The sequence below is a fragment of the Fusarium oxysporum genome, chromosome III (assembly GCF_013085055.1).
Source record: "Fusarium oxysporum Fo47 chromosome III, complete sequence".
Taxonomy (NCBI): domain Eukaryota; kingdom Fungi; phylum Ascomycota; class Sordariomycetes; order Hypocreales; family Nectriaceae; genus Fusarium; species Fusarium oxysporum.
Genome location: NC_072842.1, coordinates 667,962 through 694,801, shown reverse-complemented (window position 1 = coordinate 694,801; position 26,840 = coordinate 667,962). Strand labels below are relative to the sequence as shown.

At 48.9% G+C, this 26,840-nt stretch overlaps 13 protein-coding genes across 13 annotated transcripts; 7 read left to right on the top strand and 6 right to left on the bottom strand.

Moving 5' to 3' along the window:
- The first annotated feature begins 59 nt into the window (after positions 1 to 59).
- FOBCDRAFT_216762 (uncharacterized protein) lies at positions 60 to 2,012 on the top strand. The gene is made up of 3 exons (XM_031175396.3): positions 60 to 343; positions 400 to 737; positions 790 to 2,012. Exons 1-3 carry the CDS (start codon positions 83 to 85, stop codon positions 1,736 to 1,738), a joined length of 1,548 nt encoding a protein of 515 aa, XP_031046529.2. The 5' UTR covers positions 60 to 82; the 3' UTR covers positions 1,739 to 2,012.
- Positions 2,013 to 2,909: 897 nt separating this feature from the next.
- FOBCDRAFT_178163 (transmembrane amino acid transporter protein-domain-containing protein) lies at positions 2,910 to 4,853 on the top strand. The gene is made up of 2 exons (XM_031175395.3): positions 2,910 to 4,616; positions 4,668 to 4,853. The coding sequence occupies exons 1-2, from the start codon at positions 3,243 to 3,245 to the stop codon at positions 4,725 to 4,727; spliced, it is 1,434 nt and encodes a 477-aa protein (XP_031046528.2). The 5' UTR covers positions 2,910 to 3,242; the 3' UTR covers positions 4,728 to 4,853.
- FOBCDRAFT_316549 (FAD dependent oxidoreductase) lies at positions 4,854 to 6,672 on the bottom strand. Its single transcript, XM_031175394.3, has 2 exons — positions 5,451 to 6,672; positions 4,854 to 5,400 (listed from the first exon to the last, which is right to left on the bottom strand). The coding sequence occupies exons 1-2, from the start codon at positions 6,554 to 6,556 to the stop codon at positions 5,211 to 5,213; spliced, it is 1,296 nt and encodes a 431-aa protein (XP_031046527.2). The 5' UTR covers positions 6,557 to 6,672; the 3' UTR covers positions 4,854 to 5,210.
- Positions 6,673 to 7,045: 373 nt separating this feature from the next.
- Positions 7,046 to 9,316, top strand: FOBCDRAFT_237675 (uncharacterized protein; the record flags this gene model as incomplete). The annotated part of the gene is made up of 8 exons (XM_059610171.1): positions 7,046 to 7,095; positions 7,228 to 7,269; positions 7,315 to 7,383; positions 7,435 to 7,581; positions 7,634 to 7,956; positions 8,017 to 8,538; positions 8,770 to 8,918; positions 8,966 to 9,316. 8 exons carry the CDS (start codon positions 7,046 to 7,048, stop codon positions 9,314 to 9,316), a joined length of 1,653 nt encoding a protein of 550 aa, XP_059464373.1.
- A 15-nt stretch (positions 9,317 to 9,331) lies between these two features.
- Positions 9,332 to 11,194, bottom strand: FOBCDRAFT_289489 (uncharacterized protein; the record flags this gene model as incomplete). The annotated part of the gene is made up of 5 exons (XM_031175390.3): positions 9,332 to 10,052; positions 10,101 to 10,368; positions 10,416 to 10,627; positions 10,681 to 10,960; positions 11,019 to 11,194. 5 exons carry the CDS (start codon positions 11,192 to 11,194, stop codon positions 9,381 to 9,383), a joined length of 1,608 nt encoding a protein of 535 aa, XP_031046523.2. The 3' UTR covers positions 9,332 to 9,380.
- A 1,597-nt stretch (positions 11,195 to 12,791) lies between these two features.
- On the top strand, positions 12,792 to 14,756 carry FOBCDRAFT_178158 (uncharacterized protein; the record flags this gene model as incomplete). Its single annotated transcript, XM_031175389.3, has 3 exons — positions 12,792 to 13,178; positions 13,227 to 13,338; positions 13,390 to 14,756. The coding sequence occupies 3 exons, from the start codon at positions 12,792 to 12,794 to the stop codon at positions 14,754 to 14,756; spliced, it is 1,866 nt and encodes a 621-aa protein (XP_031046522.3).
- Positions 14,757 to 15,060: 304 nt separating this feature from the next.
- On the bottom strand, positions 15,061 to 16,125 carry FOBCDRAFT_19508 (uncharacterized protein). The gene is made up of 4 exons (XM_031175388.3): positions 15,880 to 16,125; positions 15,492 to 15,755; positions 15,170 to 15,426; positions 15,061 to 15,119 (listed from the first exon to the last, which is right to left on the bottom strand). Exons 1-4 carry the CDS (start codon positions 15,880 to 15,882, stop codon positions 15,110 to 15,112), a joined length of 534 nt encoding a protein of 177 aa, XP_031046521.1. The 5' UTR covers positions 15,883 to 16,125; the 3' UTR covers positions 15,061 to 15,109.
- A 2,544-nt stretch (positions 16,126 to 18,669) lies between these two features.
- Positions 18,670 to 19,070, bottom strand: FOBCDRAFT_19495 (uncharacterized protein). Its single transcript, XM_059608806.1, has one exon. It carries the CDS (start codon positions 18,974 to 18,976, stop codon positions 18,725 to 18,727), a length of 252 nt encoding a protein of 83 aa, XP_059466905.1. The 5' UTR covers positions 18,977 to 19,070; the 3' UTR covers positions 18,670 to 18,724.
- Positions 19,071 to 19,997, top strand: FOBCDRAFT_19496 (uncharacterized protein). Its single transcript, XM_054703693.2, has one exon. It carries the CDS (start codon positions 19,165 to 19,167, stop codon positions 19,723 to 19,725), a length of 561 nt encoding a protein of 186 aa, XP_054559668.1. The 5' UTR covers positions 19,071 to 19,164; the 3' UTR covers positions 19,726 to 19,997.
- A 588-nt stretch (positions 19,998 to 20,585) lies between these two features.
- On the bottom strand, positions 20,586 to 21,327 carry FOBCDRAFT_216746 (mitochondrial 54S ribosomal protein YmL38/YmL34). Its single transcript, XM_031175384.3, has 3 exons — positions 21,265 to 21,327; positions 21,133 to 21,217; positions 20,586 to 21,060 (listed from the first exon to the last, which is right to left on the bottom strand). The coding sequence occupies exons 1-3, from the start codon at positions 21,277 to 21,279 to the stop codon at positions 20,765 to 20,767; spliced, it is 396 nt and encodes a 131-aa protein (XP_031046517.1). The 5' UTR covers positions 21,280 to 21,327; the 3' UTR covers positions 20,586 to 20,764.
- Positions 21,328 to 22,196: 869 nt separating this feature from the next.
- Positions 22,197 to 24,265, top strand: FOBCDRAFT_289486 (uncharacterized protein; the record flags this gene model as incomplete). Its single annotated transcript, XM_031175383.3, has 2 exons — positions 22,197 to 22,295; positions 22,353 to 24,265. 2 exons carry the CDS (start codon positions 22,197 to 22,199, stop codon positions 24,258 to 24,260), a joined length of 2,007 nt encoding a protein of 668 aa, XP_031046516.2. The 3' UTR covers positions 24,261 to 24,265.
- A 374-nt stretch (positions 24,266 to 24,639) lies between these two features.
- Positions 24,640 to 26,197, top strand: FOBCDRAFT_19479 (uncharacterized protein). The gene is made up of 3 exons (XM_031175382.3): positions 24,640 to 25,014; positions 25,061 to 25,119; positions 25,171 to 26,197. The coding sequence occupies exons 1-3, from the start codon at positions 24,670 to 24,672 to the stop codon at positions 26,120 to 26,122; spliced, it is 1,356 nt and encodes a 451-aa protein (XP_031046515.2). The 5' UTR covers positions 24,640 to 24,669; the 3' UTR covers positions 26,123 to 26,197.
- Positions 26,198 to 26,251: 54 nt separating this feature from the next.
- On the bottom strand, positions 26,252 to 26,585 carry FOBCDRAFT_19477 (uncharacterized protein). Its single transcript, XM_031175381.3, has 2 exons — positions 26,438 to 26,585; positions 26,252 to 26,384 (listed from the first exon to the last, which is right to left on the bottom strand). The coding sequence occupies exons 1-2, from the start codon at positions 26,552 to 26,554 to the stop codon at positions 26,289 to 26,291; spliced, it is 213 nt and encodes a 70-aa protein (XP_031046514.1). The 5' UTR covers positions 26,555 to 26,585; the 3' UTR covers positions 26,252 to 26,288.
- Between the last annotated feature and the right edge of the window lie 255 nt (positions 26,586 to 26,840).

The following is a 26,840-nucleotide window of genomic DNA, read 5'->3' as shown; positions in this document are numbered from 1 at the left end:
CACATGAACGACACCTCGAGATATTTATGAGAATACGAACCTCAACCTCAATTGTCAATTGTAACTATATTCATCAATTACAATGGCTTCTAATACTGGCCTCGTCAATCCCCTCTTGCACCCTTTTCTCTTCCTCTTCCAGATCTTCCAATGGCTCACGGACAAACTCCTCTCGCCCAAGCCACCGAACGAAAACGCGAGGCTTGGGCGTAATAGACCTAAGATTGCGGTCATTGGGGCGGGAATTACGGGCGTTACGAGTGCGGCTCACTGTATTGGCCATGGCTTTGATGTTGTGATTTTCGAAGCTGGGTCCAAGGATAATGTTGGTGGTATTTGGAGTGTAAGTTACACTACGCTATGATGCTCTATAATGATCTTGAAGCTAATAACTTGCAGAGAGTCAATGAGACGTCTGGACTTCAGATCCATTCATTGATGTATCGATTCCATCCTTCTGTTCAATGGAATCGTGGGTATCCCGACCGTCAGCAAATTCTCAGTCAGGTTAGACAACTTTGGGAACGCTATGGCCTCAAAGAAAGGACTCGCTTCAACACAAAAATTGACCGCGTTTACCAAGATGACCAGGGACGATGGATTGTCAACGATCCTTCTCTCGGACGCTTTGGCGGTGTCATTGTTGCGGTAGGAACTTGTGGCGCACCAAAGATGCCAAAGATCCCTGGCATGGACAACTTCAAAGGTCCTATTTACCACTCTAGCGAACTCACTGGGTATGTCGCTCGGTCTCCCAACTCACTATCCAGCCCGCTGACTTGTTATTAGAAAAGATGTGAAGGGTAAAAAGATGGCCATCATTGGCGGAGGTGCCTCTGCTGTTGAAGCCCTTGAGTTCGCCTTTACAGAAGATGCTGCCAAAGCGACTATTCTATCGCGCTCAGATAAGTGGATCATTCCTCGCAACATGATCGTCGATACACTCCTAAGCTTCAACATCTTCGGCCAAGAGACAGTTTTGTCGTTTATCCCAGAGTTCTTCCTGCGTAAGTTCTTCTACAGAGATCTTGAGGACATTGCACCGGACAAGAGCCATGGTCTATTCATGGAGACGCCTATGGTTAACTCTGATGTCATGGATAAGCTGCGCGAAGGCAAAGCTGAATGGGTTCGTTGTGATATCGATGAGTTCGTCGAGAGCGGTATTCGAGTTAATCGGCGTGCCAAGGGTGTACCGCAAGGTGGTCCTGGTCACGAGGAAGTCATCGATGCTGATATTATTGTTATGGCTACTGGTTTCAAGAGACCTTCTCTATCTTTCCTCCCTAAGGATTGCTTCGAGGAACCCTACCCACCGCCAAACTGGTATCTCCAGACCTTCCCACCCACTCACCCTTCAGTCTCAGCTATCAACTGCACATACGTCAACGCCATCGGCACCGTCGGAAACTGGCACATTGGTATCTACACTCGAATCCTTCTCATGTTTCTCATGGATCCGTTCTCTCGACCCAGTCCCTTCTGGATGCAGCGCTGGATCGATATGACCAAGACACTCAAGCTTACCAGTCCTACTGGCGCTTTCGACTTCTTTACTTACTTGGAACTTATCTGGTGGTTCTTCTTCTGCGTGGTTATTAACCCATTCCGATGGAAGTGGGCTATCTTTGTGTTCTTTGGTGTTGGGTTTGGACTTCCAAAGGCGGTGGTAAGTCAGGAGGAGAGGTTCACGAATGGAAATGGATATCATGCTACAGATGAAGGTCGAAGCTTTTAGGAAAGCTTCCACGGCTTACTTCATCGAGAGTCATGGTTATTGAAGATCAGGTGAGAAGATTTGCGAAGATACGAAAAGAGGTTCGTCACTTGCGAGAAAGTGAGGAAAGGAATTGGCATTGAAGTTTAGGCTTCTTTTATGATAACGAGACACTGAATACAAAATCAAGGGCATATATCACTACTCACCCATGTGTAGTTATACTGTCACCACAAAACGGCCTTACTCGAAGCAGGCAATGTTTAACACAGTCCGAGTTCCTCGCAAGAAGTGTATGAGACCCCAGTTATCCATGGGAATCTCCTGTACGTAATGAAGGAGTCTAGCTTCAGCAGCTGCCTCATTAAGATGAGCTGTTACGCATAGCGGGTCATGCAAGCAAAAGAACTCAACGTGGGGGATTGTGATTGAGTTGGCAGATCATCTGGAGAAAAACTTGGGGAAGTGAAGCATGCGAAATGAAAAGGGATCTTATTACGTACGGCGGCTACGGAACGCGGCTCTGTGATATGGGTATGTAAATGTTTTGCCGACCTGAGGCGTAATGTCCAATAAGATGTCAGTGGAAAGCTCTATTTCGGACGATAATGCTCTTAAACTGTGATGAATAGTGCCGTCTGTACCCGTATTCCAACGCAATGTGTTCAACACCACAGTTATAAGTCGCGATACTTTGTGCAGTATTCGCCATACAAAGTTTAAACTTCTCAATCTCCTCCGCATCCGCCGACACCTCTCTTTTCCCTCGGCTCGGCTCCACGTCTTCTCTGTATCAAAATTCAAGGGGGACAGCCCATCTGGCTGAAGCTTCTGACTCGGTGCCTCCGCTTGAATCCAGGTTGATTAGGTAAAATGGACCGACTTTTGAGTAACAGAATCCACAAAAGACGATCAGCCTTTTTCTCTCTTTCAAGGACCTTTACAAGCTTCCCCAGCCAAGTAAGCATTTCTTTTTAGTAAGAATGACGAGAGTAGCTAATTATTGTTCTGCAATTGTCATCTTTTTATGAGTAACTGAAGTAAAAACTGCACCAAGAGCTGAGAAAAAGTCTTATAAAAATCTGAAGTTGTTGAGCTATCGACGTTAGCTGATTCGGCTATTATTTGAGCCCCATTGCTCTAACCAATTAGAAGTGCTTAAAAGAAGGTTTACCTGCTAATCTTTCTAGAAACACCACGGAATGATCCACTTCTACTCCATCATGGATCGTGGAATGACCCCGTCCTGGCTTTTCGTATGACAAGCCATGCCATGGATGGACAAACTTTTTCTTAATTCTCGCCTCTCCTCACATGGATCCAGATGGCTAATATGAGTCTCCACGTCCCGTCCGACGTCGGGCTAAAGGGGAGTCATGTACTGTGGCCCTACAAAGACAGCCGAGTCCCTCTTTACTCACACCTTCACATCCCCTCAAACTCATCCTCTCCGAACCTCTAACGAGTTCACCACGTAAACAGTCTGTGTGACAATGGGAGACTAAGCTACACTCATAAAAAAACAATGACCTCCTCCATCACCCCCGCGGCCTCCACCGCCAGCAAAAACAAGGACAAGCCCCAAGGCCCTCAAGACAACAACATCCTCTCCTCCCCCATCGCCCAAGATGACGATTCCACCAGCGAGAAAATGATCGGCGAAGTGACCGAATTCGAGAAGCGCAAGATCCTCGACGGAAAGGCAAAGTTCAGCCGCCTCGGCTGGAAGCGCCTCACCATTGTTCTCATCGTCCAGGCCATCGCGCTCGGCTCCCTCTCCATCCCTGGTGCTTTTGCAACGCTGGGCATGGTCGCTGGCGTTATCTGCTCAATTGGTATTGGCCTCATTGCTATTTACACGTCGTATATTGTTGGCCAGGTCAAGGTTAGGTATCCGCATGTTGAGCACTATCCTGCTGCTGGAGGACTTATGTTTGGACGGTGGGGTGCTGAGGCTTTTGGTGTGATGGTCACGCTTCAGTTGTTGCTCCTCACAGCGTCGCATTGCTTGACAGGGACTATCGCCTTTGCTACTTTGACTGAGAGCAACGTCTGCAGTCTTGTCTGGGGTGTCATTTCTGCTGTCCTGCTGCTGCTTCTTGCTGTGCCTCCTAGTTTTGCAGAGGTGGCTATTCTGGGCTATATCGACTTCGCATCGATCATCGCAGCTATTGGAGTCACTATCATCGCAACTGGTATTCGAGCTTCTGATGCACCCGAACCGGCCAATTGGTCTGCCTGGCCCAAGCCTGATGTCACATTTGCTCAGGCCTTTATTGCGCTTTGCAACATCTTCTTCGCCTACAGCTTCTCCATCTCACAGTTCAGCTTCATGGATGAAATGCATACGCCTACCGACTATATGAAGGCTATTTGGACACTCGGCGGTATTGAAATTGTTATCTATACCCTCACCGGCGCTCTCATCTACTCCTTTGTTGGTGTCGATGTCAAGTCTCCAGCTCTGCTATCTGCAGGCCATACCGTTGCTAAGGTTGCCTTTGGCGTCGCCTTACCGGTTATCTTCATCAGTGGCTCGATTAACACGACTGTCGCCGTACGCTACATCCACGGTCGCATCTATGAGAATTCAATCGCGAAGTATATCAATACCCCCAAGGGCTGGATCTCTTGGCTTCTTCTCATCAGCATCTTCACCTGGGTTGGTTTTGTCATCGCAGAGGCTATTCCATTCTTCAGCGACTTGATTGCCATCACATCTAGTTTGCTGAACTCGGGCTTCACCCTGTACTGGCCTGCAGTGATGTGGTTCATGCTTCTGAGGGAAGGAAAGTGGTACAGCAAGAAGAACATTCTTTCAAGCGTTGTCAATGCCATCATCTTCATCATGGGCCTTGTCTTCTTGGTTGCCGGAACCTACTCAGCTGTTGTCGATATTGTAAGCCAACGCACCGAAACGTCTTATGTAACATGGACTAACTCTTGGTAGATCGATCAGTATGATCACGGAACTGTCAAGAACGCTTTCACCTGTGCTCCTCTTGGCTAGGAGGTCACAAACGTGGTGAGTGGTCGGACACAGACGGTGACGGGGTTGAGTCCAGTTACCGAACTTTGGGATATCACATGTCACACATATCTCCATATCCCACATAATACAGCACCAAAACACCATCGTAGGGGCCATGCGTAAACGTAGGCGTGACATGTACTTCGTATACAAGCATTCAGACTCTTCTGCCATGCTTGCTCAGAGCATAAAACAATAGTATGCTGTACGTGTACGATGTGATATGAGACCGAGACCATGGGGTCGTTTCTCATCGTGGTAGGCCCACTGCTTCACGTTGCATGGCCATTGTGGCATGAGGCATTGTTCCTCGTAGCGCAAAGATCGTAAAATATGGCACGATACTCACAAACTCGGAGGACATGGTCTTCCATCGTATAGCAGATATTCATTGTGTATCTTAGCTAAAACACTATCTCAATAATCTCTCATATTATATGGAAGAATACATCTATTTGCTTTTCACAGCTTGGCCTGCTCAGCTCTCGTCAACTTCCTCAAAGGAGGACCACCTCGACTACCATCACCCTGCTTCACCATATCCTGCCCAGTTGGGGCTCGTAGCCTCCACTTATGCCTAAGCTCCTTGGGAGCCTTATTCTCAAAACAATCAACAACATACCGTCCGAGAACAGGAAGAAATTTGAAAGCACTACGTTATCGTCAGTATAACCTCACGTTAGATCTTGTAGAGTAACTCACTGTCCAGCACCACCCGTAGCGAGGAAAAGACCCTCGCGAACAGGATGGTGATCCACGATAAAGTCTCCCTCAGGCGTATCAGAGTACCAACAAAGCCGTGTTCTCAACCACTCCCGATCCGCAACCTCAGGTACGAGATCTTGTAAACCCTCACGAAGAGCTTGCAGTGCATCTGCAGGTAAATAATTGGTTGTAGCGTTATTTCCGTCTCGTTTGGGAGATGATACCATTCGAGTTTGTCCGAGAGGATCTTTGACTTCAACTTCGGTAGCCCATCCATAGCCGTGACGAGCAATCTTAAGAATATGTGTCTTTGGTGTAGGTGGGAAGACAAAAACTCCTGTGCTGAGATTGATGATGACGGGCATGTCTTTGAGTCTCTCTGCTTCATCGGGGGTGAGGCGGATGAAGCCGACTGGCTGCCCAGAGCCTGATGAGGCGTGGCTGATTGGGAGGAGTCTGTTTGACCACGCGCCAGTGGCTATAATGACTTGTGCGGCAGGGATAGTGTCACCTTCGGCGACGTTGACGCCGGTGATTTTCTTGTCGTTGTAGCGTAGAGATAAAGCCCTGCCTCTTGCACCTGTGATGAACGACACACCGGCAAGAGAGCACTCGGTAGCCAATTGTTGTATACTAGACTCTGCATCCGCCCAGCCACCAGTCTTGTTGAAGTACGCCTTCTTGCCATCAAGCCGAGACTGAACAGCAGGGAATTGTTTTCGAATATCGTGTGCATTCTCATACTCCTCCAGTGTTCCACCAAGAGTCTTGTTCGACTCCTTACTCTGCTCAACAAAGGAGTTTCCAGAAGCATCGGTAAGCATCACAAAGCCCGACTGGTGGTAGTGCTGTGAATATTGACCGGTCCAACCATCAAGGGCTTCAGTCGCCATCTTGCCGTAGAAAGGATCAGCATATTCCACGCGAATCACACGTGAAATATCAACACTGCTTCCGTCTATCACAGGTGGTAGATATCGATCGAGCACTGCGACATGTTGATAACCTCTCTTCTTGAGTTCAAGGGCTGTTGAAAGGCCAAAGACACCAGCACCCACGATGACGATGGGCTCGTTCTTTGATGCAGGCGTTCTAGAAGTCATGTTGAAGTCAAGGAAATAGATACTAGTAGTAGAGTAATGGTCTGAAGAATAGAAAGAAAGAAACAACCAGCCCGTCTTATAGTAGACAAGCGACTTGTATAAGTCGATGTCTAAGACGGAAAATTGGTCTAAAACTCCGTGTCCAGAGGCATTGACCAATCGTGTTTCACCGTCTCTTCACCAACGGGCACGGAAAACTATCACGACAATTCTCCGGTCAACGACTCACTAATAACGCTATCACTAGATCAACTCTTCAAATCATGAGATACGCCGAAGGGGAAAGCTCTGGAATTCGGTATCTTTTTAATATATAAAAAGACAGTATTTCGGAGTCATACGTTAACTTCTCCAACTTGAGTCACGTGCACTTTTTCCCTAGGTTGATGGTGGGCACGGAGAATCCGTGCCTCATCCTCTTCATCCCAACTACATATTGTATATACTTCCTCTGAATGCTTGTCCACCAGCCCCACTTTCGACTTCATAATGACAGGTAATCCCGAATCATCCGTCCGGCGTGCGTGCGAGAGCTGTCGGTGAGTCGTATGATGTATTTACAAGGGTATCCTCTAATCTGGGAACAGACGGAAGAAGACGAGGTGTACTGGGGAACGACCTGTGTGCTCTTTTTGTGAGAGGTTAAATCAGCCTTGTGAATATTTGCCCAGGAATCGAGAGACTGTGAAGCGAAGGAGGAGGACTTCTAGAGCGTGAGTCATTACTTTGACTGAATGACTTGTCTTATGAGTGACCAGGAAACCGGGATCGAGGGATCGTGTTTCGAGTGTTGAGAATCGGGGTGATGAGATATATGATCTTATTCAGTGAGAAAGACCGAGATTTTACTGTTACTTCAATGGCTAACAGGTGTAAAGTCATCCTCAAGCTGCCTCATCGAGCAATGGCTCAGCCTTGACTCCGGACTCCCTGCCGAGGCACACAAACAGGTCGGGATCTTTCGTCGAAAGCGCTTCAAGACGGATGAACAGAGTGAGCATTAACGATGAAGTCTCAGTATCTTGGTAAGCACCGCTCTGTGCCGTATAATCTGCACATAAACTCACAAAGCACCAGGCTTCCCTCAGCAACAGAGGCAAGACCATCGCCAGATTCACTTGACCATGCAGTAGAAGAGTACCGAAGGCGGCTATACTTCCAGCCGCTGCCTCTCTTCAATCCAGAAGGTCTGAGAGATCGAATTGAGAGATTTCCCATGTTTCTTCAATGGATCTTCTTAGCACTTGCGCTTTCAAATCTCCCTTATGATTCGAGCAGTGCAAAGGAAGCAGACTTAATCCACTCTCATACGAGATCAGCGCGTGATATGGTACTTGAACTTGCCATGCGAGGAACAGCCCAGTTGGAAATCTCACAAGCTCTATGTCTCCTTGCTCTGGGTGACATTCTCGGTACCGATCCCAAATCCCTTTTTGAGGATATCTCTAACTCGCTTGCAGAAGGAAGACCAGCATTGGCCTTAATGACAATTGGAGCAGCCAGCAGGCTCGAACTCGTCCGCGGAGCAGGCTACTCAGAGTCTCCTCACAGCCCCCAAGGCGACGCCAGTCTCAGATGTTACTGGAGTGTTTTCATCCTCGAAAAGGGCTTCGCTCCTCGTTTCACCCTGCTCTCCCAAACGCACACCAAACCCGAATATCCTCGCAGCGCAAGAGAACCCTCACCGCCTGCATATTTAGGCGATGAAGAATATGCGCCGGATCTCGAAAGTATTCGCGATGACTTGAGGACAGACCCTGGAATTACATCACATGCTGTACGCGCTGTGTCGTTCTGTGGTGATGTTATTTCATACCTTCATGCGCTGCATATCGGAAAGGCTGATAACCCTGCTGATACGAATTCTAACTTTTACCAATTGACGAATACCCTGTATGATCTTGAGTCTAGACTCGGTCATATACATTTCGTTCGCAACGTGGGCTTTTCAGAACGAACACCAGAGGAATTCGAAAGACACCGTGAGTACTGGGCGCCATGGCTTCTCTTCCAAATCACAGCGCACGCGACACAAGGATTATTAAATCATCCATTCATTCATCTCGTTACCCTTCGAAGAGCGAATCGACCTTCTCAACCGAGACTGTTCCTCCAACAAACTGTCGATCAAGCTATGTTTCACTCAGCTTGGGTAGCGCGCTTAGTCCAAACATGTATAGATCGTGGATTAATGGTGTATGATCCATTAATAGGCGATTTAGTCGCTGCGACAGCGACAATACCGTGGCTTTTCCAGTATGCGAGGGATGCCAAAGTCTCAGAAACTTCAAAGGAGAATTACAGAAAATGCATCGAGTTTCTAGAGTCGATGCCTGATCCTTCACCGAGAAGTATACACAAGGTTCGTCAGAACACACCCAGCTGGGAAGCATGTGCTAACCTTGACAGCGAGAACTTTTACACCAACTACAAACAATGTCGAGTCAAGCCCAGGATAACAACATGATTAGTTTTCAGCCTTCCAAGATCTGGCAACTCATCGACTCTGATATCATGGACGCTGTAGCACCGCAGCCTACGGTTGATGGTACGCAGGGCGGTCAATCTGATGCTTCAAAGACAACCGTTAGTGTGCAAACGACTTTTGTTCACCCTGTTGGTGAAAGACGAACGGATCAACGACAGACTTCGCTGGGCGATTCGATGACTGCTGATATTTATGAAGGGTTGGAGCAGTATTCTCTTGATAGTATATTCTCGCAGCCTATGTTTATCGACCATGCATGGCTGCATGTATGAGAATATTAGATAATTAAATGATAATGGATCATCTATGCATCCCACTAGAACTGTCTTCTTTGGCCTACGATGCCCATCTCTGCACAAATTCATCCTTCTTCACACTCTTCGCCAACGCCTTCTTGGCAACAACACCATCCAACTTCTCCTTAACCTTGTCCACCTCTTGGCTTAACACATCAATTGACCCTTCAAACTCCGGATCAACCATTTTAATCTCCCCAAACGGACTCTCAGCCAATACACTATCGCGCAAAAGCTGAATCGCCAATCTAGCATCGTCCAACCTAGAAGTAACGCTCGTCTCAAAGCTATCCTGTGCATTGCGCACCACATCTGTAGTTTTGCCAGATCTTTCGGTGAACGCTTTGTTCAAAGCGGATACTTGGTCTTGGATGGAAGCTTCTTCTGCGTCTGGTAGCGAAAGCGCCAAGTCACGGAGAAGAGCTTCGATTGCAGGTTCGTCGAGAATGCCGGATGAGCGACGTCGGTTATTGTTGCCGCGACGGGCACCGTCTGTGTTGGCGCGCATACGAATTGGTGAGGGGTTCCGAATGGGAGATGCTGGCATAGCGGCTCTGATAGATTTCTTCTTTTCGGGGGATAGCGAGGCAGATACTTCTGCTTTGGCTGTGGCGATGATGGAAGATGCTGCTGCGTTGTGGGATTTGAGAGTTTCGACACGGTCGGTCAGGAGTGTTATTCTTTCTACAAGATAGTCGAGACACTCGTTGACCTAGACAGTATTAGCGACACGAAAAATGTGGTGTTAGAATGCACGCACGTAAGAAACTGCTACAGCTGAGCGGTGTATGCTCTGTCCACTCTGGGCATTCGTAGACTTCAACGCTGGTTCCAAATGCTGCTGTTCAGCAGACATTTGTGCAACAGGCAAGATCTCCGAGTACAGCGACTCGAGCTCTTCCTCGAGAGCTTTGACGTCTTCTTGAGTAGCAGCCTTGACATCTCCCGAGCGCTCCGCCGCAAGGATAGCCTCCAGATAGATTCTATCCAGTCTCGTCCTCAGAGTCTCAACAGTCGTCTTGATCAACCTGCTCAAATTAGCACAGATCAATACAATGGTAAGCGGAGGACTTACCTCATACAAGTCTCCCTCAATTTCTCGATCGTCTTCTCCTCCTCTGGATCCTGCTGATCAAGTTCCCACCCAAGCTTCTGCAAACTCGACAGTAACTTATCATCAGACTGAAACACCGTATCGACCGTCTTCTTAAGATTCGATCGCGAGTCCTTAGCAATCTGCTCCAGATCTGCAACACGATACTCCAAGCTCTGTGCCTCACCATCAACCTACACCACATTAGCAACTTCATCTCAAACGGCCTTGGACTAGTCTGTGTTACCTCAAACACCAATTTCTTCAAGGCATGTTTCGTCTTATTAAGACGCGCTTCTTCAAGATCCCTCCTCTGACTCTCCGCCTCATCACGTTTCTTAACCAATCTCGCCAACGCATCACGCTGCTGCTTCAGCGTCTCAGTCTGCTTCGATATCGTAGCAGTCGACCTGTTCAGCTCTTCAATCGCCGCACGAATATCATCCTCATTCACCGCCTGCACCTCTCCCAAATCATGCAAATCCGCTAATCTGTCAACCTGCCCGCTCTTATCAAGCGCAGTATACCTATAAACCCCCCCTCATCAGCATAAACACAAACAGATACACAAAAGTAACGACTCACAGGGCCAGCTCATCACCCGTGAGGAGGTGATCGCTCGCGAGATGCAGATTCGCCCAGTCCACGAATGAAGCGTCTGATAGGGCGTGTTGCACGTCTTCCTTGGAGGCGGGGATGCCGTACGCGCGGGCTGCCTTTAGAAGCAGGGCTTCTGCGCGGTGCTTGGGGCTGAGATCCATTTTGGACCTGTGGAATAGCGAGGTGGCGTTTTTGAAGTAACAGTGATGGGGTGGTACAGCTAACGTTTTGTTTCCAGGGTTGATTGAGTAGCGGTGTTGATGATGACACAAGTCGTCCCTGGGGAAAGATGGAGATGTTGCTGAGTACGATGAATAGAGATTGGTGTTGTGGACGATACCGACTCAGTCAGACGGTGCACTGAGCCCCAAGTGGATTTGTCCACCCAAGCAAATAAATCCAGCTGAGAATAGAAAAACAAACAAGAATACGAGCAATTGGCTTTCAAATCGGTTCACTCAAACGTCAATGCCGTGCCGTGCTGTCGTGGTAATGCTCAAGATAACCTCATATTCAAACAAAACAAACGCCCAGACGTTAAATGTCGGCCCAAAGATCCCGGGCGGTCAAACAACCCCTGAGCCTCGCGCGGCACTTTTTTTCCAGTGGACGTACACCTGAAGACCAGTGAAGGCGGGGCTAGCGTGCCACAGCATCTACAGCGCATCTTGCGTGAGGCAAGCTTCCACGGACATTTTGATGCTCTTTACAAGAAGCGATTATTGGTGAAGAGAGAAATGTCTTGAGATAGCAACGGTTGTGCATGCATTCAGGTCGTTTAATGCAGGGGAGATGTCCTGTTGATACACTACCATTGCAAGACACGACAGCATCACTATCTTCAGAATGGTTTGACAAGATACTTTTATGCAAGTCTCAGAGATCAGCTTATACAAATAAAATAAAAATAGCTTAACAAACACTTGAGATCCATCATACTCGTCATATGCATATCTCATACGTCCCCCCCTCATCCGTTTGAACCTCTCGTCCCACGTCCCCCGGCATCGTCCTCCCTGTCGTGACCAAGAAATCGTCACCGTCTGAGCAAATCTTCCAACCTCATACATCCAATGCTCATCTGTACATCAACCCCCAACGGGGAATAGAGGCATGTTCCAACCTATTTCTGGCCCTATCTATAATGAAGTTTTGTCAAACAACCTTCGTAGCGGGAAAAGAAATGATACAAGATCGAAGAACACCTTTCAAACGAGACGGTCTGGCTTCAGGGTGCAGTCCCGTTCTTCCCGTTGAATGTGTCAAACTGACGCAAACAAAATATCATATGCAGCCAATCTGACATGGTCAGAGGTGGTCCAATTCCTTCAGAAATGCTCGGTAACAGACCGATCTAGATTGGATATATGTCGGGTCCCTACATCATCTGTCAAAAAGAGCTGCACATGTCAACAGATAGAACGATAATATGTTTCAAACAGACCTGTAACTGTGAATATGTGGCCTTCAAATGCAGAATACGCTCTGCCAGTGCAAACCGCCGGCCGGCTTGGCCTTGTCACTGTCAACACTTCTGCCCCCAATTCACCCATTTTCCAATCCCTCTTTTCCTTTTTCAACATATCTCGCTTGTCCCTCGAACCCTTTTTAAACAATCACCCTTCCGCAAGTCGCGAAAGGGGTGTATTGTATCTTCATGTGTAACGCCTCCAAAACCGCCGACCTTGTGCTTCTTCACCCTCACCAACCTGGCTGTGCTCATCACGTCGACGTTGCAGTTGCAGCTGCAGTTGCACCATGGCTACTACCATTAAAAACAACGTTTCTGAAATCCTCCGCTGTCTCAGACCCTCAAATGAAGCTCGCAATCCGCTCCTCTCGAGGCCATCATGGATTAACTCCCCACAATCACTGTTTCAAGCAGCCCTAGACATGTCGCTATCAGATCTCTGGAGGACGCGATTCATCACCGTCGCCAGCAATGTGCTGGAGTTTGGCTGGGTCGTCGTCGTCTATCTCATGAGCGAGGTGATCATATGGGGTTCGAGTAGGGCGTTGACTCCTGTGCATCTCGAGTTCTTCTCCTCTATTTTTGGAATGGTTCTGACATTTTGCTTCATGGTTGCGGCCTACCTCTGCTTCGCAGATGTTGATGGTGTGTATCGAAGGCACATCAAATCCAAGGTAAGTGAACACGATTCTCCATAACGGCAGCACTAACTTTCGTTTTAGGTCGACTTCATCAATGTTCATCTTGGCTTGGGCTTTCCAATTCCTCTCGTGATGCTCAACCAGAGCGACATTCTCAGCGGCCGCGATATCGGCTGCGTCATCGGCAACTTTGGTATGTTTCAGTGCAAAAACTCCTTGAAAACTTTTCTTATCGTCACTCCAGTAATCACCAACCTTGCTTCTTGGGCCATGATATTTGCCCTCTCGCTTCTCGTTATGAGCTGTGTGGCTCGAATGACTGGTCAAGTGCCCGACGACGTTTGCCTTCCGCAGCCTATTACAGGAACTCCTCCCCGGATCGAAACCAGCTGGCTCTCCGACTCAACTCTGGACCAAGGACAACAGCGTATGTTTGGCCGTCGCGAAAAGGTAGCAAACCCGCCGAGAGCCGGGCCGGACGAAGCAACCTCAGCAACAGCCAGCCAACGATCATCCATTGTTTCCAAGGATCCGGTTCCGGTGTCACAGCTTTGGCACTTTTGGATGACTAACTTCCCATTGATCGCATCGTCTCTCGCCATCTTCGTGATTGGAGCACCAGTAGCTGCCGCCACCAACGATGACCGCGTCCTTGATGGTTGCGTTCTCTGGTTCGTCTGGGTGCTGACACTGCGACTCCAACGAGCCCTCAAGGCCTCCCAAGTTTGCACCGACCTGCCGAGGCTCAAGAACACGATGGTCACGCTTATGAATCCTGTCCTGTTCACGACCCTCTTCATGACGGCATATACCCGAGCCAAAGCGGGCGCATATGGCTACGGCAGCATAGACAAAGTACTGCGCGATTTCAGCGGAGGGACGCCCCTTTATGTCCTTTGGACCTCTGTGGCAACTGGAAAACCCCTTTCGGATGGACGAAGCCCATGGTTTGGCGCCGGTGACGCTGCACTTTCGGTCCTCGAATGCGGAATTCTGATATGGGGGTTTAAGCTATACGAATGCCAACGACAGCTCTTCAGTCTCGCCGGTTTCCTCACTATCATCCTGGCAACGGCGGCCGCAGCTGGAAACGTCTTCTTGTCAGTCCTGGGAGGGAAGCTTGTCGGTCTAAACGCACCCGCAGCGTTGGCATTCGCTGCACGAAGCACAACTTTGGCACTTGCCAAACCGGCCATGGAAGCACTTGGTGGAAATCTCGGTGTGAATGCTGCCCTCGTGGTAAGCAACGGAATCCTTGGTCAACTTTGCTACCCGTTTGTACTCGACAAACTAGGCGTCAGACGAGAAGACCGTTTCTCCCGTTCAAGCGTCAACATTTCCGACTCCGATGGCAGGGTCTCACGCCTGAGCCTGAAGCCTCTTCTGAGAACAGCTCAAAAGGATTTGCCAAGTGGCGATGATCCCTTTACAATCTCAGCAGGGATCACGGTTGGTATCAACGGCGCAGCCATGGGCGTGTCGTATCTGTACGAGACTAGAAGTCGCGCTGCTCCGTACGCTGCTCTTGCTATGACAGTATCCGGTGTCATGACGGTGGTTTTCACAACTGTCGAGCCTTTCAAAAGTGCTGTGTTGGGTTTGGCCAGCTGAAGAGAGACGGCCATAGAATCTCGGCGAGGATAGACGTGGTAACGTTCGTGACCTGGTGTTTAGAGTTATATACTTGCTAGGAAGACGGATAGAAAGACAAAGAGCAAGTCTGGTAGAAGCCAGTTGTGGCTGGGTACTGTAGATACTTAGACATGGAAGAATAATGTAGACCCTCAAGATTTAAAAGACTGCCACTCTCACTGAAGTTTGAAAATATGACGTCCAAGTCAACCACATATATATCACTTCAACAGATATCGACAAATGCGATCGGGAGGTATTGCGCGAAGACGTCAACGATACGCTCTGCTTTGTCAATTTACAAAATTTGTCAATTATATATACTTTTCAGTTTATTCCAGGCTGGGGAAAGTCAGTCAATAATAAGCTCAAACCACAGTCATTAGACTTACCGCTCAATCAAGTGAAGGCCGCTAGCTGTCTCCACAATTCCGCTCATCTGGCCAGGCTGGAGGCCAAAGGAAGCATCTTCAAACTCCTTCTGCATGTCTCCCTTGCCAAAGTATCCGAGGTCGCCTCGCTTACGGGCAGAAGAGCAGTCGGATTCGGTGAGAGCGAGCTCACCAAGTGTGATACTACCAGACTTGATCTTTTGCTCGTGGTCCTGGATGATCTCAAGAGCCTCCTCCTTGGTGCGCGTAATCTCAGCCTGCAGCCAATTGTGTTAGTCAGCGATCAATGCGACTGTCGCATATGGTGGTCGGGTATGCGCACCTCTCTCCAGCTGCTGGGTCGTCGGCTGTCGCGATGCTTGACTAGTAGATGAGCAGCGCGAATCTTGCCCTCGGGAACACCAGCGACGGCACCGGGACGAGAGCCGGCGCTGTGGTTAGTAGCCATATAATGCTTAAGTTTCTCGGTGTCGGTGCCGGAGGGAGGTTCCCATCGTGAGAGCTTCTCGGCAGAGTTGAAGTAGTAGGGGAGGTTCTTGGAGTTGGAGTGTCGGACCTCCCAGCCCGGAGGAAGACCAGTGTCAGCCTGTAGTGTAAATGTTAGACGAGGAATTGAGTCTGTGAGTTGATTGACGCAGCCAAGAGAGGGGGCGACGAGAGGTCTTGAAGGATCTGCGACGTTTGTCGAGGCTTGCTGTTGAGCTGCTTACCATGTTTATATCTGTTGTTGACTTTGATGAAGCGGGTAAGCGAAAGCAAAAATGAGCTGTATTCAGCCTCGTCGTTGGGGTATCGATCGTCAAAAAAGTCGTCTTTGAGGGAAGCAAAAGTTGCAGCTTGAGAGATGTGCTGCGAAGAGGAGTGATGAGATGGATGGGCTACCAGTTAAGGTATGGTAAGCTGGAGCTGATGGAGCTGGGTCCTCCCGTCGCTTCTCAACTCGACCTAACTGGAACAATGACGTGCCGTACTGTACAACAGAAGGAGCGACAGGCCCCCGCGGTTGCCATGCGGCGTTGCTGTGGTGGGCGGGGTTTGACGCGGGGTGGCCCTTCCTTCTTTCAGTGGGTGGGTGAGCTACCCGACGCTGTGATAGGCTTAAATGCTCGAAGCGTTGCAGCGACTCAACCTCTAACAAGCGCCTCCATACGCCCTTACCTCTCTTAACGAGGGATATATCCAACTCGGTTGGTAATAAACCATGCTTACTGGCTTTAGATCATGGGATCAGTCTTTAGTGCATGCTTAATCAAGGGGTTACTTGTCACCAGACGCTCGGCATCGTCGAGCTGTAGGCACATACATCTCCGGGACCCTTCTGAGCCAATAATATCTGAAGATGCATACAGTTGATAGAAATAGCAATTCGGGCTGCACTCGCAAGTTTTGACAAGAGTGAAGATGGAGGTGGAGTTCGGGGGTTTCGTCTTTCGGAACCTTTCAACTGTACCAGCTTCTCCGCCATCCCTCCCACACACTACCAGCACCGAAGGGAAAATGCGGAGGTGCGCTTCCATCCATTCGGAACAACCTGCAGATCTGTCAGTTGTCACTGGCCCTGGACCTGGTTCGGATAGTTGAATGTAGAATAACACGGAGATGCCAGCCGGTAAATCAATAGTCTACAGGTTAAGTGGCTAGCTCAGCGTCTATAATCATCTTCACGCTAAAACTACGATGGAAGACTCGGTAAAATTACTCGCGAATAAATCTTAGGCAAGACAATTCTTCTTTGTTCTTTGTTAATACTAGAACTAGGGGTTTGATGTGCAAAAGAAGGGAAGCAGGCGTTGCGAAGGCTGTTATCAAGACCAGACTAGAACACCACTCGCCATAAGCTGGAGGTACCCAAGTGCCCCATTTCAAACCATGGGTATGTAACTTCAGTCTGCGAGCGATAGAGAATATGCATGGCTGTGAGAGAGCAGGTCCAAAAAACGAATAATTGATTTGAGCCTCTTGATTAGAAGCATACATCCAATCTCATCGTACAATCAGCTAAAAGATTCGGGGCCAGAGCAGATTGTGGGGCATGTCACCATGCTGCCACTTCAACAGAGACGTAAAGCCTTCCTATAATGCATGCAGAACAGATATAGAGAGAGCATTGGCATTCAGAACTAACGATTATCCTCGAGAGCCTTCAATTCACGTCTCGTTGACACCTCACAGTCGAAGACGATGTGCAATTGAAACCCCGCTGTTGAGTGTTTGATCACTTTGTGGAATCATCCTTCGAACATGTTTGACTAGGGTCGCCAACTCTTTAAGCAATGGCTAAGTCACTCCAAAGCTCTCAAATCACTTCCAATATGCTTTATCCATGCATGTTGGTGGTTGCCTTCAGAGCAAATGGTATGACCTAAGTTGGAAGGCGAAGGCGTACGACTACGCGTGGGTTTGCAAGTTGTGGTTTGTTTGCTGACTGCAAAGACATTGGCGACCTGAGTGAGTTGGCCAACGCGATCAGATTGTGAATAGTTCACGCAAGGCAATAACGTATCTTCTGTTTCATGATCCACCCCGTCCTGAGGTTCACACGAATCGCTAAATCGCCGACCTTCCAGGCGTCAGATCGGACAATTCATTCTAGGCCTAGGAACAACTCCCTACCTATTCACCAGCATATCCTCTCTCGGCCAATCACGAATTCCATGGTCTACGTACTCTCTACACGTGTACGTCTCTGCGGCCTTTTTCGTGTTGATCGTGTCTCAAGTTCCGCTTTGGTACGATCGTGATGGTCTCGTGGACCTCATGTAGCCCTCCATGTGCCACTTATTGATCACTTGTCAACGCCTTATCCAGTTAATGCTGTTTGAAGTGGCAGAAAACCATGTTCCTGCGTCTTGTTTCGAGTTCCTAATTCGAGAGATGTCTTTTTCACGCATATTTCTAACATGCACGTCACTCTAGTTTACTCCTCGTCGTGACGGAGGTTACATTGTGCCTGATTAACGCACCAGTGATGATGTGAACATACGGAGACCAGCCTCGTTCTGCCGGACAAACCTCGGTAGCTGTTCAGCTGGAATAGATAGCATCATCCAATAAGAGCTCTTTTCAAAGGATTCACAGCGACGTCGTTTTATGCACGCGTAGGTATCAAGTATTTCTGGCTGCCTCATGATTAGATGACTCTAAGGCATCACCGCCTCATATAGGTAGAGTTGAAGCTCAAGACGTGAGTCACAGCAAATAACCAACCCCTGTCGATGAATGAATTGTCCCCAGTGTTTTGCCTTGCCACTCGCAGCATAAGACCGTGAAATAGAGATAACGAGTCAGCAATAACAAGGCGCGGCAGAGGGACATAACTTTCGTCTCGTTTGTAGACGGCCCACGTGTGACAGTCCACACGAGGCCACTGAAGGATAACGCGCTGAATCACCCACTGTTTATGCTGTGCCTTGGTTTGTTCAAGTCACTTGCTGCTTATGCATTCCGTACAAAACTCGACCTACCCCAACACTGAAGCCTTGTTCTTCTCTTCTCTTCCTCTGTAAGTTTGCTATTATCTATGTTCACGAATCTACGGACTTTGAACAGCGCCCGTCAATTACAAGCCTGCATAATCACCAATTTCTCATCCGTAAAGCCTCTGAATTTGTGGCTGGCTGCCAACCGTCTATTATAAACCCAACACAGCCCAAGCCCAAGCTCAAGGCACCAAACCCAAAAAACCCAACACAAGCAACCAAATCCAAGGATTTGCACAGAAAAGTGGGACAAGAAGACAGCGGAAGCCAGAAGCCCCTCCACTCCCACTTGAACTATTTTCCAGCCCTGTCGCCTTTCATCCATCATTTCTCCCCTTCTTTCTTCTTCAACAGCACGACCTCTATTCTAGAGCGACAATCGCCATCTCTCATTCACAGCCTGAACTATCTATTCGATATTTCAGCTTTCAGATTTGTTTTTGCTTGCCTCCTCATAAGCAACCAAGCATTCTCTTCAAATTGAACCACCCATACAACCATCACCCGACCGACCAAATGGCTACCCCCCAATCCACCACCTCTTACGAGGGCGCCGAAGGCGACAAGAAGCTCGAGCAGATCACCTTCCGATTCTGTTCCGAATGCTCCAACATGCTTTATCCCAAGGAGGACGAGGATGCTCACAAGCTTCAGTTTACCTGCCGAACTTGCCAGTACACCGAGGACGCCAAGTCTACCTGTGTCTTCCGCAACGTCCTCAACACCTCGGCCGGTGAGACCGCCGGTGTCACCCAGGATGTTGGCTCCGATCCAACGGTTAGTCATCTTCCACCTGTTCTCTGTTACGGCTGTGGCGGAGTCATCTTGTGCACCTCTTGCGGCCAGCCCGATTGCCAAATGGTCGTCTCCAACGAGAAAGTCAGTCAGCCCATCACGGGCATGTGCCAGTTCACCTTGCCATGGGAGGATCCTTTCGCCGACTACGATGAGGAGATGATGGACGAGGACTACGATGACACAAGGACCGAGTCTGATGACTTCCTCTCCGACGCCAGCGAAGAATTCCTCGAAGAGATCTCCATGTGCTGTGATTCGTCCATGAAATGTCAATCATGAGCATCTCCAACAAACATCCTGTATCACGACAATTATGTAACTGACGACACGACACGACTGGCACGACTACATTATTCTATCCTGGGCTGACTGGCACATGCTCTGGGCTCCTGGCATCATTATCCGGCGGCGAGCAGTTGGCGGCCGACTGGTCACATGACAAAGTATAAGTTGGAAACAGCAGTTGGAGCACTGGGTGTCTCGCGTCTTCTTTGGAACCCGCTTGTCATCGCTTAAAGACTGCTGGCTGACTTTATTTCTTTTTTTGCGCGCTGCAGCTCCCGCGATCTACAAAGACCTGCCCTAGTTGCCAGCACACCGAAGCTGTGTTTTTCCAGTCTCAGCAGCGAAGCGCTGAAACCGGCATGGTAAGTTGAACTCTCTCATACGTACGTTTCAGAGGCCAGCTCACTAACGCCACGGTAGAAACTCTTCTACGTCTGCTGCGAGTGTGGTCACATTTTCACTTAAGCGAAACCTTGTATCGATACCCGGGCACCGAATCGTCGACGCCCAAGTTGTGGAGGATACTCGCATCATCATTTGAATTCGCAAGGCGTTTTTAGAGAGGGTTGTGGCATGGTTATGCCACCGGCGCCAGGTTATAAGGAGGGAAATGCAAATTGTATTCTATCAATGATCCTGTATAAGACTGCTTTGAGCAGCGAATAAGATTTTGGAGGAGGGCCACATAAATGTACCAAGCTTTCCTCAGTTCGTCGTTTAGGATTGAGGGTTAAGTTTCTAGCCACCTTCCGTAGGAGGGGTAAATTATCAAGATGCATCTGCAGTTTTTAGTCATGCAAAATAAGTTCCGTGACATTACATATTCCAAGTTATGCAACCACAGTGGTTTTTAGTTTTGAGAGCTGAAAGGTGTCTGTATTTTCGTATCAACGCCTCGCAAATGCCATGTAGTAATATTCGTAATTGTACAGTATTCCACTCGTACACGGCTGTATGCAGCCAATCCATTCCCTCTGATCTATCCTGTCTTTTGTAAATAACCACCCATCCACCTAAACTCCTTGTCAATTCTTTATGCCTGCATAGGCGCCATTGACAGAATCTTGCTCCACTTCTTGCGCTTCAGCTCGGCGCCAACAGCACCGTTGATACGTGATCCCACGGGATCTCCAGCCTTGTTCAGCAGCACACAAGCATTGTCGTCGAACTTGACGACTGAGCCGTCTCGGCGTTGTGTAGGGTATCGGGTTCGGACGACGACGGCGTGACGGATATCACCTCGCTTGACCTTGTTGGCGGCAGAGATACCGGCCATACCACCGGAGGAGCTACCACGCTGCTCCTGAACGACGACGACAACACGGTCACCTGAGGTGTGTTAGTCACATGTTGCATTATTTCGAGGGGCTCGACTGAGGTGTTCGTAGGGGTGTATCGTACCGATTCGGGCATGTCGTTTTTGGCCGACGACCAAGACGCATTCGACAAGGGCAGCGCCCGAGTTGTCGATGCAGTTAAGCATTGTCTACTATAGTCAGTAAGGGGTCAACGAGGTGAGTAGAGCTGAGGTACCTTTAATTGAATCATCTTGGCTGTGTCCCGCGCGCGGAGGTTCAATGCTCAACTCTCACCACGGTCTAACTCGGGATATCATCAATCGTCCAACCTGTCGTTGAATTTTTGGACTAATATCACGTGCTCACAGCCACAGTTGAAGCCACACTTGCTCCAGCGGAACCCAATAGATCTCAGCTGGGGTAAAGAAATCTGGAGATATCGTGTCGTCTTATCATGAAACTGTATCTCTATGACTGGCCCTTGAGAGGATAATACAAAAATAACATCTCTTTAATGTTCATCTCTACTGCACCTCAATCCCCAACAAAGACCCTTTGATCATCGTACCATGGCTTGATACCTAACTCGACAGCTTGAGCTGATTTAATGTTTGAGAGTGATTTCCTAGGCCTACACAGCCCCACCCGTCGCCTGGCCAATGCCCCAAACCGGCCTTGATCCAGGGAAGAGGAACAAAGCAAGCCCCCCCTAACCTCGAAAGCACCCGAGCGAGCTACAACCATGTCATTCCACCTTGAACATCACTTCCCTCCTTCAAGCCCGATTCCTTGAAAGGCACCCGCACCACGATCTTTTACTCACCCAAGTCTCAGACTCGTCTGTCTTTGTTCCATCGATTAACGCTCCTTATTTAGAGAGACGGAACCTATGACGTTGCGGCACTGAGTTAGCTGAATTCGAACATAAAACGCTTGACTTTGGCATTTATCTTTTCAACTCCTGCGCATTGCTCTGCAAGATTGGACAGGCTTCAATTGTGGCATCGTTTGGCAAGGCTCTCATACACTGAGCCAAGGATCGACATCTCCGCTCTTTTCTCGCTCGGACTTTGACAGCTAGTTTCGAGGGACACGTACGCTCTTTTATTCCTTGGGCGACAGCTTTACACAGCAGACTGGCATCAGAGTGAATTCGCATTAGGCAAAATGCCTCCATCACAGAAAGCGGCTGCCAAAAAGCCGCGCATGACGTTGGCACAAGTGTCAGCATATGATGACATTCTCACTGACGCCCTGGTCGATCATGTGAGTGGTTTACGGCTGAGCATCGCTCATGAGGCAATGCGACTCTAACACAGGCAGGTCTTTTACTGGACAACGGTCCCCAAAAACCGCACATCATATCATCCATCAAGAGGTGTAAGGGAGGAGGAGATCGCTAAGATCTTGCAAGAGGAGGTGGTTCTCAAGAAGGACTTGGAAAGTGCTGAGAAGCGATTGCTGGCAACAAACGGGCTAAAACGGTTTCACAATGGATTGAAGACCGACAATGAAAAGGAGAACTTCCGACGGCATCTCAGACGTTATGTTCAAATTTACCTTCCGGATTGTCCGTGGGAGGTCAGCTCGACAAACCGATACACAATTGTTACTCACGAGGCTGCCGTAACAGCCAGACGACCTATCCGACGCAACGAGGCCATTAAATATTTATCCGGTGTTCAAGTCATCATCACGCCAGAGGAGGAAAAGGCCATCTCATCTCAGAAGAAGGACTTTAGCATTGTTGTTAGCTCACGAAGCAAGTGCACCAGCCTGTTTATGGGACCTGCCCGCTTTGCGAACCACGATTGCGATGCGAACGCCAAACTTATGAGGACAAGCCACGCAGGAATCGAGATTGTCGCAACAAGGCCAATTGAAGCGGGAGAGGAGATTACGGTCACTTACGGAGATAACTATTTCGGCGAGAACAACTGCGAGTGTTTGTGCAGGACATGCGAGGATCTTTTACGGAATGCTTGGGAACCAGAAGATGGCACAGTGCCAGTGAAAACTAGTATTGAGCAGGAAAAGTCAGAAGGTTACTCATTACGGCGACGGCGAAGAGATGAAAGTATCTCTGGCTCTTCACGGACACCATCAGTCACTCCCGATATGCGACCACGGATTACAAAAGCGACTTCAAGAGGATCAAAGCTAGCTCGCGATTCATCATCTGCTAGGTCTCCACCCGCCGAGCAAACCAATGATCGAAAGCGACAGCATGATAGTCTGGCGACACCGCCCAAGACTCCAGCGAAGCGACAAAAGATTTCGGCTGAGAAGACTGTAATTATTATTGACGATTCGTCGCGCAGTACATCTGTCACTGCCAGTGAAACTTCAAGTGGCGTTGTCGAGACAGATGTCACTTCGCCAGAGAAGGAGACTCCAGAGCCTCTAGGACATACTCCATTGAAAGGGAATGCGAACAAGGGTAGTCAACAGACAGAGGGGGCACCAGTTTCGCCGCAGAGCAGTCAAGGTTCACGATCACCGCAGCAAGCGGCTGAAATAACGAGAGAGAGAACCCGTCGAAGTGGCCTAGAGAGTATGACTATCCAGGCCATTCTAAACGCTCCTCTGGAGTCTGAGGCTGAGAGTGAACCTGAACCGGAAAAGCTCAAGGAAGCAACTGTGGTACCTCCACCAACCGAGCCTATTGCAACCAGTATTGAAACTGTCGAAGACAGTCAAGTGGCTGATGAGGATCAGCCAAAACGAAAGAAATATCAACGTCGTGTCTATAAGGAAGATACGCCTCCATCTAGAGTGCGAGTGCCGGGAGATTACCTCCTTACACCGCTACTTTTATCAGAACCTGAGATGGCCTGGATCCAGTGTACCATCTGCGACGGTTACTTTGTACAACAGAACGCATATTTTACACGAGCTTCATGTCCTCGATGCGAACGACACTCGAAGCTTTACGGGTACATCTGGCCCAAGACGGACAAGGCCGGACCGCATGACAAAGAAGAGAGAATTCTGGATCACCGCACCATCCATCGATTCTTGGATCCCGATGATGAGCGAAAAGTGAGATGTCGCAAGAGTTTTGGAAATCTCAAGACAGACACAGAAGAAACGGAAGAGCTCGAGCGGGGCCGGAAGCGACACAGCACATCAAACTTAATGGGGCGAACGGGTCCATCAACAGAACAAGACTCAGGCCATCGAAGAAGCGGAAGGCTTCGTCGAGTGAACAGTAGGTTCCTCGACCCATGATGAACATACGTGGAGAACTGTTGGACATAATTCGGACCGAGCATGTTTTTTTTTTTTTTCTTCTTTTTTTTTTGAGGCGAGCGGGATTTATAATTGTATATTTTATGTCAACGGCATTGCTAGACCAAGAGGCCTAGTTTAGATAACTGACCCACCATCTGGACAACGTTATTTATTATAAATGTTTCAATGCATCGAAAGAACCAATGTTCATCGCCCGTCGCCGATGTGAAGATTCGCGCCCTACATACCGTAGATCTGGAGCTTTCCGAAAATTAACGTCAAAGATTTCTAATCACAACGTCATTGACCCATCATGAACCTGTATATAAAATCCTGTTCCCAATTCCCAAGATGAGGTTGCTGAAGGATCGTTAAGCATAACAACTCTATCTGAACACTCATCACCATGGCTGCATATCTCACCAACCGCATCTGCCACCCTCACCACGGCATTCCCGTATCGAGGCCCGAAACTCCTGCACCCGCAAAGACTGAGAAATGCAGCCACCCCATTGTCAACAAAGCTGCAAAGGGCGTTCCCTTCTTCACCCCCGAGCAGGATCCTCCGCCTGGTCTGGCCATCCAGCCCAGCGATGGAAGACCTGTTCCTAGACTCTTTCAGCCCCTCAAGATTCGAAATGTCACTATGCAGAATAGAATTTGGGTCAGCCCTATGTGCCAGTACTCCTGCCATGAAGGTTTCATGACGCCTTGGCATATTACGCACTATGGCGGTATGGCTCAGCGTGGTGTGAGTGGCGTTATACGAGTGAGATGATCAAAGCTAATCTTTGTAGCCGGGGCTTATGATGATTGAAGCAACTGCCGTGCAAGCCAATGGTCGAATTACACCTGAGTAAGCATATACTCACGACCTATATTGTGGTTCATTAGCTGATCGTCATAGGGATGCTGGTATCTGGCTCGACGCCCATGTTGACACTCTCCGAAAAAACGTCGACTTTGCACACGGTCAGAATACAAACATCGCCATTCAACTCGCCCACGCAGGCCGCAAAGCAAGCTGTGTAGCACCCTGGCTCAGCGCCGGCGCCACAGCCACCGAGGAAGTCAACGGGTGGCCCGACGATGTCGTAGGTCCCAGCGATGAGCCCTTCAATGAGAACATGCCCACGCCGCGTAGCATGAGTATCCAGGAGATTAACCAGCTCAAGAAAGATTTCGTCAAGGCCGCCAACCGCGCCGTCACCGCTGGCTTCGACGTGATCGAACTTCACTTTGCGCATGGTTATCTTGTCAGCTCGTTCCTTACGCCGAGTGTTAACAAGCGAACGGATCAGTATGGTGGAAATTTTGAGAACAGAACTCGTCTGGCGCTTGAGCTCGTTGAGGAAGTTCGTGCTGTTATCCCTGAGACCATGCCTCTTTTCGTGAGGATCAGTGCGACGGATTGGTTGGATACTAACCCTGAGTACACCGGCGAGAGCTGGACTGTCGACGAAGCCGCCAAACTCGCTATCCTCTTCGCCGAGCGCGGCGTCGATGTGATCGACGTATCAAGCGGCGGAAACCACCCCCAGCAGAAGGTGCAAGGCGGCCCAGGATATCAAGCCAAGTTCGCGAAGCACATCAAGAAGGTTGTTGGCGACAAGATGCTCGTTAGCTCGGTGGGCAGTATCAAGACCGGTACACTTGCGGAGGAGATCATCTCTGGAAAGGATGATGGTGTGAAGTTGGACCTCATTGCGGCAGGGAGAATGTTTCAGAAGAATCCTGGGTTGGTGTGGGCTTGGGCTGATGACTTGGATGTTGAGATTCAGCTTGCGCATCAGATTGGATGGGGATTTGGAGGACGGGCTACGAAGAAGCAGGATCATGTCAAGATGAGCATTCCTTGATTTTGTTTGGGGAAGAATAAAAGGTGGTTGTTTGAAAGTAGGTAGGTTACAGTTGAAAATAGATGTATAAAAGCTTCAATGTCAGGGATTGGTTGATAATGAGCAAGACAGAATAAACAACTTGACAATTCTATCTCGTCGCTTCGGAGCCATATGTTAACTCTGATCATGACTGACTGGCGTATTTTTGTTCCAGCAATTCCTTCTCCGATCTCCCTTCTTCAGCTTGCTTCTCCGTAATCATCGGTCTCTTCTCATCAACCTACAACTTCAGCATCAGCAAGCATTCCTTTATCGCGATACCACTTAACTTACCTGATATTGTGCATCAGTGGGTGCGCTGAACCGTTTACTGACAGTCGCATACATATCGTTCTTCCATTCGGTCACACGAGCTTCAAGCCCGATGTACAGTGTGTAAGCAGGATGCATGCTGAGTTCTCGTCCTGACTTGAGATGAAACGGGATGAAAGATAGGATGAAGTTCTAGGCTTGAGTTCATTTTTAACTACGGCGTCAGCGTTATTGGGATATGTCAGCACTTTATCTATTCTTGCTCGCTGAGTGAGCTGACGGTATCTTGATGGTCCATCTGGATGGGCTGGGCGTAAGCATGGTTAACCAATGGAGATAAGGAGTACAGAGCTGGGGGCTGCGATGTGTGACCTAAAATGATATTTGTTGCTACGTCTTGTGGTTTTTGGGTCGCAGATGTAGG

Bases quoted from the DNA above. Each gene is read 5' to 3' on its own strand.
- FOBCDRAFT_216762 (XM_031175396.3), top strand. From the start codon at position 83: ATGGCTTCTAATACTGGCCTCGTCAATCCCCTCTTGCACCCTTTTCTC. The intron at 344-399 runs GTAAGTTACACT...AATAACTTGCAG, and splicing joins ATGTTGGTGGTATTTGGAGT to AGAGTCAATGAGACGTCTGG. The intron at 738-789 runs GTATGTCGCTCG...ACTTGTTATTAG, and splicing joins CACTCTAGCGAACTCACTGG to AAAAGATGTGAAGGGTAAAA.
- FOBCDRAFT_178163 (XM_031175395.3), top strand. From the start codon at position 3,243: ATGACCTCCTCCATCACCCCCGCGGCCTCCACCGCCAGCAAAAACAAG. The intron at 4,617-4,667 runs GTAAGCCAACGC...AACTCTTGGTAG, and splicing joins ACTCAGCTGTTGTCGATATT to ATCGATCAGTATGATCACGG.
- FOBCDRAFT_316549 (XM_031175394.3), bottom strand. From the start codon at position 6,556: ATGACTTCTAGAACGCCTGCATCAAAGAACGAGCCCATCGTCATCGTG. The intron at 5,401-5,450 runs GTGAGTTACTCT...ACGATAACGTAG, and splicing joins GCTACGGGTGGTGCTGGACA to TGCTTTCAAATTTCTTCCTG.
- FOBCDRAFT_19508 (XM_031175388.3), bottom strand. The intron at 15,427-15,491 runs GTGCGCATACCC...AATTGGCTGCAG, and splicing joins GACCCAGCAGCTGGAGAGAG to GCTGAGATTACGCGCACCAA.
- FOBCDRAFT_19495 (XM_059608806.1), bottom strand. From the start codon at position 18,976: ATGATGGATGAAAGGCGACAGGGCTGGAAAATAGTTCAAGTGGGAGTG.
- FOBCDRAFT_19496 (XM_054703693.2), top strand. From the start codon at position 19,165: ATGGCTACCCCCCAATCCACCACCTCTTACGAGGGCGCCGAAGGCGAC.
- FOBCDRAFT_216746 (XM_031175384.3), bottom strand. The intron at 21,061-21,132 runs GTACGATACACC...AACACACCTCAG, and splicing joins AAAACGACATGCCCGAATCG to GTGACCGTGTTGTCGTCGTC.
- FOBCDRAFT_19479 (XM_031175382.3), top strand. From the start codon at position 24,670: ATGGCTGCATATCTCACCAACCGCATCTGCCACCCTCACCACGGCATT. The intron at 25,015-25,060 runs GTGAGTGGCGTT...TAATCTTTGTAG, and splicing joins GCGGTATGGCTCAGCGTGGT to CCGGGGCTTATGATGATTGA. The intron at 25,120-25,170 runs GTAAGCATATAC...TGATCGTCATAG, and splicing joins AATGGTCGAATTACACCTGA to GGATGCTGGTATCTGGCTCG.
- FOBCDRAFT_19477 (XM_031175381.3), bottom strand. From the start codon at position 26,554: ATGCATCCTGCTTACACACTGTACATCGGGCTTGAAGCTCGTGTGACC. The intron at 26,385-26,437 runs GTAAGTTAAGTG...CTGAAGTTGTAG, and splicing joins CCACTGATGCACAATATCAG to GTTGATGAGAAGAGACCGAT.